The sequence below is a fragment of the Cervus elaphus genome, chromosome 1 (genome assembly GCF_910594005.1).
Source record: "Cervus elaphus chromosome 1, mCerEla1.1, whole genome shotgun sequence".
Lineage (NCBI taxonomy): Eukaryota > Metazoa > Chordata > Mammalia > Artiodactyla > Cervidae > Cervus > Cervus elaphus.
Window position 1 is genome coordinate 63816215 of NC_057815.1, and position 9732 is coordinate 63825946.

General features: G+C 37.0%; 1 protein-coding gene across 1 annotated transcript; it reads left to right on the top strand.

Annotated features, from left to right (window-relative positions):
* The first annotated feature begins 5714 nt into the window (after positions 1-5714).
* Positions 5715-6701, top strand: LOC122702272 (olfactory receptor 52K2-like). Its single transcript, XM_043915903.1, has one exon. The coding sequence runs from the start codon at positions 5715-5717 to the stop codon at positions 6699-6701; it is 987 nt and encodes a 328-aa protein (XP_043771838.1).
* The last annotated feature ends 3031 nt before the right edge of the window (positions 6702-9732 follow it).

Genomic DNA, 9732 nt, shown 5'->3' on the forward strand with positions numbered 1-9732 from the left:
ATGCCAGCAAATTTGGAAAACTCAGCAGTGGCCACAGGACTGGAAAAGGTCAGTTTTCATTCCAATTGCAAAGAAAGGCAATGCCAAAGAATGTTCAATCTACCACACAATTGCACTAGCAAAGTAATGCTCAAAATTCTCCAAGCTAGGTTTCAACAGTATGTGAATCGAGAACTTACAGATGTTCAAGTTGAATTTAGAAAAAGCAGAGCAACCAGATATCAGATTGCTGACATTCATTCAATCATGGAAAAATCAAGAGAATTCCAGAAAAACATCTACTGCTACACTGACTACACTAAAGCCTTTGTCTGTGTGGATCACAACAAACTATGGAAAATTCTTCAAGACATGGGAATACAAGACCACCTTACCTGCCTCCTGAGAAATCTGTATGCAGGTCAAGAAGCAATAGTTAGAACCAGACAGAACAACGGACTGGTTCAGAATTGGGAAAGGAGAACATCGAGGCTGTTTATTGTCACTTTGCTTATTTAACTTGCATGCAGAGTACATCATGTGAAATTCTGGGCTGGATGAACCACAGACTGGAATCAAGATTGCAGGGGAAATATCAATAACCTCAGATATGCAGATGACACCACCCTTATGGCAGAAAACCAAGAGGAACTAAAGAGCCTCCTGATGAAAGTGAAAGAAGAGAGTGAAAAAGCTGGCTTAAAACTCAACTTTCAAAAAAATGAAGATCATTGTATCCGATCCCATCACTTCATGGCAAATAGATGGGGAAACAATGGAAACAGTGAGAGACTTTATTTTCTTGGGCTCCAAAATCACTGCAGATGGTGACTGCAGCCATGAAATTAAAAGACATTTGCTCCTTGGAAGAAAAGCTATGACCAACCTAGACAGCATATTAAAAAACAGAGACATTTCTTTGCTGACAAAGGTCCATCTAGTCAAAGCTATGGTTTTTCCAGTAGTCAAGTATGGATGTGAGAGTTGGACCATAAAGCTGAGCACCAAAGAACTGATTCTTTTGAACTGTGGCTTTGGAGAAGACTCTTGAGAGTCCCATAGACTGTGAAGCGATCAAACCAGTCACTCCTAAAGGGAATCAGTCCTGAGTATTCATTGGAAGAACTGATGCTGAAGCTGAAGCTCCAATACTTTGGCCACCTGATGCCAAGAACTGACTCATTGGAAAAGACGCTGATGCTGGGAAAGATTGAAGGCAGGAAGAGAAGGAGATGACAGAGGATGAGATGGTTGGATGGCATCACTGACTCGATGGACATAAGTTTGAGCAGGCTCTGGCAGTTGGTGATGGACAGGGAAGCCTGGTGTGCTGCAGTCCATGGGGTCACAAAGAATTGGACACGATTGAGTGACTGAATTAATGAACTGACTGTTTACTGGTAGAGCATAGAGCAAAAATCTTTTCATTTCACTGCCTTTGAGGTTCACCTATATTCTGTCATATGTTTGAATTTTCTTCCTTTTTAATATTATAATGCTGTTATGAACATGTGTGTACAAATGTCTGTTCTAATCTTTGTTTTCACTTCTTTGCAATATATACCAAAAAGTGGAATTATGAAATCAATGGTATTTATGGTAATTCTATTGCAATGATGCTTCACACAGCAGCTGCATTTTTTTGCATCCCTTCTTGGGCTTCCGAGGTGACACTAGTAGTAAAGATCCCTCCTGCCAGTGCAGGAGACATAAGAGATGCAGGTTTAATCCTGGGATCTGGAAGAATCCTTGGAGGAAGGCATGGCAATCCAGTCCATTATTGTTGCCTGGATAATCCCATGGACAGAGACGCCTGTAGGAGACTATAGTGGCTATAGTCCAACAGAGTATTGCAGAGTTGGACACAACTGAAGCAATTTAGCAACACACAATAGTTAATATAGCTGATCATCTTTTCATGTGCTTGTTGGCCATTTGAAAATATTCTTTAGACAAACATCTGTGCAAGTCCTTTGTCTATTTTTTTAATATAGTTATTTTTTGTTGAATTTTAAGAGTTCTTTCTATATTTTGGAAATTAATTGCTTATCAGATATATGGTTTACAGATAGTTTCTCTAATTTTCTGGTTGCCTATTAACTCTGGTGATAGTGTCCTTTGATGCAGAAAAGTTTTCAATTTTGGTGAAGATCAGTTTCTCTAGTTTAATTTTGTTACTTTTGTTTTAGTGTCATATCCAAAAATTATTGTCAAACCCAGAGATATAGAGTCTCCCAGTGGAAGCTAAGACCATGGAAGTCTCTAACAGAATCTGGAACAATAGAGTAGATGCAGCTGAGGAAAGTGAGAAATAGGAAGAAGTTATTTTGGCTTTTCCCTCCTTTCCCGAATATCTTCCTGCCCATCAACTCTTTGAACAAACTTAAAGTAAATATAAATTATCTGTGATCCTGGGAAACATAGCTGGTAAACTTCACCTCTTGCAGGGAGGAAGCCAATTCTAACTCCATGTTCGAGACTGTATCTTGGACTTGCTTTTCCTTGCTTTAATCATGCTTAATAGCTTGGCTCAGAGGACCCTGCCCCTATGCCTGACTGTAAACTAAAGTGCCTTAGTTCAGCTCATAGAGAGCTAATCTGTCCCTGTCCACCTGTGAAGGTAAGAGATGAGCACACCCCTTCCAAAGGTTGGCCATTCCCTTGGAGATATTTTGCAAGACTAAAGACCATTGCCCTTTACTTCCCAGCAGCTTCTGCCTCTCCATTCTGTCTTTTGACTTTATTTCCATGTTGCTTTCTCTCTGACTCTATAAAAGAACCTGGCATCCAGACCCTGATGAGATGGTTATTTTGAGGCACTAGCCTGCCATCTTTTCAGTCAGCTGTCTCCTCCTTGTCTCAGCACCTTGTCTCTCGGATTCATTGGCCTGTCCTACAGGGAGCAGAGCTAGCTTGGACTCAGTAACACACTGCTCCTGATATTTACAGAACAGAAGAGAAGGATGCAGAGGAACATCTGTAGGAAAGCATATCAAATCTTTGCATAACATTCCAACCAAAACTGAAATAGGGATGCTCCTGTACATGAAAATAATGCGTGTCTTTTACTTGATCAAATAGATGAGTCTAGGGGGATGCAGGAATATGAACATGGCTAGGTGATGCCATGGAGTTTTAATTGTTTCTCAGAGGTAAATCTGATTCAGGTGAATTACTTAGGAATATCTGGAGTCATGTGGAGATATTGCAGTGATCACCCTGATTAATTCATAAAATTATTCCTCCATGATATCTTCTAGCTCTCATCATATAGGTTGTAATTAGTTCACTGCACTTGCGTGTGCTTTAGGTACAGTAAATTATCTTATTAGTCCTATAGTAGAGGCCACATTCTATTGATTTTTAAGCTCAGAGCTCAGGTAACAATTCAGTTCAGTTCAGTTCAGTTCAGTCACTCAGTTGTATCTGACTCTTTGCGAACCCATGAAACAAGGAGACCACAAAACTGAGTCCCTCCAAGAGACCAAATTGTGCTTGGAGACACTTGGAGAGATTAGTGAAACTGCCTACAACAAGACAGCATTCTCAGGAGAGGCTCTTTATAGGATATTCCTATAGGCCTCTGGTCCCCCAGGATAGGAAGCTTAATGGCACCTGCTGTAAATATAATAAATATGCTGGGACTCAGTCTGAGAAGTGAGATCATCTGGTTAGAGGTAAGATAATCAGGTTATAGGCAGGAGAGTTGTGACTGAGGTGGAAAAGACAAGTTCAGTGCTTCTACCAGAAGGGAATGCTGGAACCTAGGTTAAAGGTTCTAGGTTAATTCCTAAGTCCTGAGAACTTAGCCAGTGTGGTTGTCTGAAAGATGGCTCAATTTCTTATTAACGAAAGTAATGTAGAAGGAAATTAAGTTAAATATTTAACCTGTGATAATTTTTGTTAACCTAGCCCTAGTATTTAATCCTGAACTATATTGGTCAAAACCTCATTGTTTTAATGAAACTTTCTTTTATTCAGACTACGTAGATGCCTCATATTATGTAAGCTCATGATACACTGATACTGGAACCAAAATAATGATTTACCAATTTAAAATGTAGTATTGTTAGAATCTCTTTCCAAAATAATCATTCAAGCTTTCAAGATGCATGCTTTCTGGTCAGCTAATATCTGGGAGCCAATAGTTGTATTTACAAATTTTACTTGGTATATGTGGAATCTAAAAGAAGGATACAAATGAACTTACCTACAAAATAAAAATAGAGTTACATATATATATTAAAAAAAAAAAAAAACTTATAGTTACCAGGGAGTCGGGGAGTGAGAGGGATAAATTGGGAGATTGGGATTGATGTATACCCACTACTGTATATAAAATAAGGAACTAAGAAGGACCCACTGTATAGCACAGAGAACTCTACTCCATACTCTGTAATAGCCTATATGGGAAAAGAATCTAAAAAGGAGTGGGTGTATGTATGTATGTATGTATGTATGTATGTATGTATGTATGTATGTATGTATGTGTGTGTGTGTGTGTGTGTGTGCTGCTGCTGCTAAGTCACTTCAGTCATGTCCGACTCTGTGCAACCCCATAGACGGCAGCCCACCAGGCTCCCCCATCCCTGGGATTCTCCAGGCAAGAACACTGGAGTGGGTTGCCATTTCCTTCTCCAATGCATGAAAGTGAAAAGTGAAAGTGAAGTCACTCCGTCATGTCCGACTGTTAGTGACCCCATGGACTGCAGCCTACCAGGCTCCTCTGTCTGTGGGATTTTCCAGGCAAGAGTACTGGAGTGGGGTGCCATTTCTTTCTCCAGTGTGTGTGTGTGTATGTATGTGTGTATATATATGTCTATGTCTATGTATATGTCTATGTATATAAAATTCCCTTTGCTATACAGCAGAAACTAACACAACACTGTAAATCAACTGTACTCCAATATATTTTTTTAATTAAATGTTAAAGAAGTAATGATTTTACTTGGAAAGCAAAAAATCAACATCATGTGTATTGTATGACTGAAGAATATATTATGCATCTTCTGGAAGAATTTGACTTGGTCATTTACAGTAGAGCACAAATATCTAGTAACCTGAACACCCATGTTTTCTAGACATAGTCATTTTCTCTATTGGCTTATCTTTGTAAAATAATTTTTTCTAACCATTCAGTTTGGATGATTTTATGAAATCATGAAATTTATCAATTCAGTGACTTGCTTTTCAATATAAGATCATTTTTATTCACACCACTTCATTGCCCCCAGTTGTCCTTTAGTATTTCTCAAGTCTCCTTTTCCTTTTATCTACAAGCCCTATCACTGGGAATGTGGTAAGAAAAGTTAAATATACAAATGTCTGATCTCATCCATGACGGCTGTACTTTTACTTTTTTGACTGTTTAAAATGGTAGAAAGTTACATCTTCATTTTTACTGATATATCAGTTATTAACACTGTAGTGCTATACTATGATTAAAATGTATCTAGCTAACTGGACACTTCTGAAAAAAAAGTCAAGGGAGATAGAAAAAAGGAAAGAGAATACCTTTGTACAATTTTTTTGTCTGCCCAAAAGCATGGTTCCATGCATTTGATTAATTGAAATATTGTATTACTGAAGAAATCCTTCAATAGCCAGTTGTATGTTACTGGATGCCAGTGTCTTTTCCAACACATAACAATGAAAAAAAAAATGGGTCTTCATGTTATTGTAATCTTTGTGATTTTTAATTTGGATAGGATCATGGCATACTCATTTTTTGGATAATGCTAGACCACAACAGGAGCAACCTTCAACTTACCACCTTCCTGCTACTTGGCATTCCAGGATTGGAGGATGCCCACCAATGGATCTCCATCCCCTTCTGTCTGGTCTACCTACTGTCACTGATGGGAAATGTTGCTCTTTTATTAATTATCAAGACAGATCGCAAACTGCACGAACCTATGTACCTCTTTCTATGCATGCTCTCAGTTGCTGATTTGATGCTTACTTCTTGTACACTTCCTAAGATACTCAGTCTCTTCTGGTTCAATGACAGAGAGATCTACTTTGAGGCCTGCCTTACTCAAATGTATTTTATCCATTCTCTATCTACTATGGAATCTGGATTTATCTTGGCCATGGCTTTTGATCGATTTGTAGCTATCTGCCACCCCCTAAGACATTCCACTATCTTAACACCTGCAGTGATTGTAGGCTTGGGTTTGCTTATTGTCTTCAGAGGAGCTGTACTTCTCAGTCCACATCCCTTTCTACTGAGATGGCTTTCCTACTGCAAAACTAATGTCATCCCCCATACTTACTGTGAGTTTATGGCCCTGATAAAGCTGGTTTGCTCTGAGACCAGGATTCGTAGAGCCTACAGCCTAATTGTGGCATTCCTAACAGGAGGATTGGATTTCATACTGATCATCTGTTCTTATGTCCTTATTCTTCTCACAGTCTTCAATCTCCCATCCAAAGCTGCCCGCTTCAAGACCTTAAGTACCTGTGTCTCCCATGTATGGGTCATCTTGGTGTTTTATACACCAGCTTTTTTCTCTTTTCTCACTCATAGGTTTGGTCACCACATTGCTCCACCTGTCCACATTTTTATAGCCAATATATACCTTCTTATTCCACCCATGATGAATCCTATTATTTATGGTGTTAAAACCAAAAGAATCAGGGAAGGATTTCTTAAATTTTTAACAATCAAATGTGTTCAACTTTGCAAAGTTTGTGAGTCCCCAGATCATCAACAGAGATAAGGGTTTTATTAAACAGGAAATGTTGAAAATGAATCAGCATTACCTTGAAGTAGAAAAACTTCAGCTAAATCTTGGATTCATACAAGCTAGAAAGCTTGGTAAGTATATTGATTTCAGTGAGATTAGCAAATATCAAAGTTACATAGAAAGTAAAAAACTAGAGCAAAGTGTTTAATTTTTATTATTTTTCTTTCCAAGCTAGTATTTGGTATAGTTTTGGGGACTTGTTAAGCCATGCCAGTTTATATCAAAATAATTTTAATTTTAATCAGGTCCAATATATGTTCTTTTCTTGTATGTATCAGGGTTTTGGTGTCATATCTAAGAAATTTATTGGCTAACTTTGGGTTGTAAAGATTTTCTTCTAAAATTTTTTCCAAAACCTTATGTTGTCTGAGGTGTGAGATTTAGAGTGAGGTTTATCTGTGCTAGAGGAATAAACCTCAGTCTAAATTCCCCTTTATGTAACAAAAGTTTTCTAATGTCTACTCTATCCTCCTTAATCAAATATGGTTACATTTAAAAGAATACGTAATACCCAAGTAGTAATATAAATGTAAAACTAGCAACATATATACTTGTGTATGACAACACTAGGTGATATAATAATTAGCCCTTTTACCTAAGCATAGAATAACTGTAAATATGAAAGTTTTAAATATCAGTGAATCTTGGTGTATTTCACTGATTACTCAGACACCATGAGAAATATTGTTGCTGTTGGTGGTGTAATTTTCAAAAATATTTAATGACTTCTGATAATAGTCTTAACAAACAGTATACACCATTTCTCTTTAATAGTTATGTTTCTATAATATCAAGTACATATTTGCTTGTTAAAACCATACAAAAGTAATTTCTGATTATTAGTAAAGCAAAGTTAAAAAAAACTACATTCATAACAGCAAATACAAGCAAGGTGAAATTCTGTATTCAGAATATTTTATAGGCTTTTGTTTTTTTAACTACACAATATCCAGTTGCATATCTGAAATTTCTCTCATATACAGGACACTCTGTGGAGGGTGGGAGGTTGGGAGAAATTATTCTGTGTATTGGAGGTTTCTTTCTGGTTTGTAGTCACTAAATCCAATAATGTTTCTTAAATACTTTGATGACAATAACAAAACACAGAGAGAAATTTCCAAGATATTCCCTAAAGATCAGCATCACCTCCGTTAGGTATCAATCACTGATAGAATTGTAGTGCCAGTTATAGTATTTGAGTCATAGTAAGCACATCACAAATATTGGCTACTCTTGTTGCTTGTATAGTTATTGAAAATAGAGTGGGTAATGTTTAATAGGAGAATCCCCAATGACAAACATTTTTGCTATTTATTATTAGGCCTGAAATAAAACATATTTTTTTTTCAATAATAGGGAGAAAATCTACATTCTCTAACCTGTGCTACTCAAGTAGTAAGTTTAAGATACAGTGGAAAACTCAACTGATGACATTCCAAATTTGAACCTGAGTAATTCAGTACCAAACCAAAAAATAAACCCGTAGAATTAGCTGAAGTAGTTGAAATGCTATATTCTCTGGGCCACCATACATTTAACTTCTGTATGTCTCTGTACTTGTTTCAACACTGCAGTGGATAGCTTCTGGGCATGGAAAAAGCAGTACTAGAAGTAGTTCTGCCCTTTGTGCCCAGGTCTCAGTGGTTTTTGATTATACTCAGAATGATACAGTTAAGAAATTTAACTCTCATCTATACAAATAGGTGGATATGATGTGTAAGATCCCTTTTAGTCTAAGTCTGGTATCAAAAATTTACACAACATATCTTCTAAGCACACACTACTACCTATTGTAAAGACAAACTCTTGTTTTGATTTCACTTTCTCCCTTTATGAACAATGAAATCCAAGATGCAATTAAGGGGTAACTGTCATATGTAAATGATAATGTTGCTGTTGTCATTATAAGCTATATTTCATGTTGAAAATAAAGTGGCTTTATGACATAACCATCATCAGTCCAGTTCAGTTCAGTTTCTCAGTCATGTCTGATTCTTTGCAACCCAATGGACTGCTGCATGACAGTCTTCCCTGTCCATCACCAACTCCCAGAGCTTGCTCAAACTCATGCCCATCGAGTCAGTGATGCCATCCAACCATCTCATTCTCTGTTGTCCCCTTCTCCTCCTGTCTTCAAAAGTATCCTTTTTTGGCACTTAGCTTTCTTTATGGGCCAACTCTCATATCCACATATGACTATCGGAAAAACCATAGCTTTGACTATATGGACTTTTGTCAGCAAAGTAACATCTCTTCTTTTTAATATGCTGTCTAGGTTTGTCATAGCTTTTCTTCCAAGAAAAAATAGGTGCATATATATATATATAGGTACTTAGAATAGAAATATTCACAATAACAAGACTTTGGATATATGATGATTGTATATCTCTACACTTATGTATATCTTTTAAAATTGCTCTCATAAATGATTATGTTTTCTCTATGTAAGTCTTATCTTTATATGTATTTTGTATAATACGTCTTGATGAATACTTTATACTTAAGCTATTTTAAATGACATGAGACTGCAATAACCCTTTGAGTGAAATTAACAACTGTCATCTAGATGAAAATAATATTGGCATAAAAATAGGTAGTTGAAGGACAGATTCCAAAATATTTATGCATGAGTCAAAACATGATGAATTTCGTGCAACCAGAATCTTAACTTTTTAACAAATCTGTACATAGATTTTACTATTGACATAGAGAACAACATTGTCATCACATATTCAGGAATTCCATTACATTTTTTGCTTAGTCCCACTCTTCTTCAGTCACCTTCAGCGACAAAAAGCAGAATAATCAATTGCAAGTCAAAATACAAATTTCAGGAAGAAGATGGCAGAGTAGGTGGATGTCGAGTACGTCTCTCTCCACGGGTAATACACCTTCAGGTAATACACTATCAGGAATACACCTTCAGACGCAGACGTGCATGCTGAACACCAGCTGAGAGTGGACAGGAGTACCTGACCAGTGGAAAATAATATATAGAACCATG

Coding starts and splice junctions, on each gene's coding strand:
- LOC122702272 (XM_043915903.1), top strand. CDS start 5,715: ATGCTAGACCACAACAGGAGCAACCTTCAACTTACCACCTTCCTGCTA.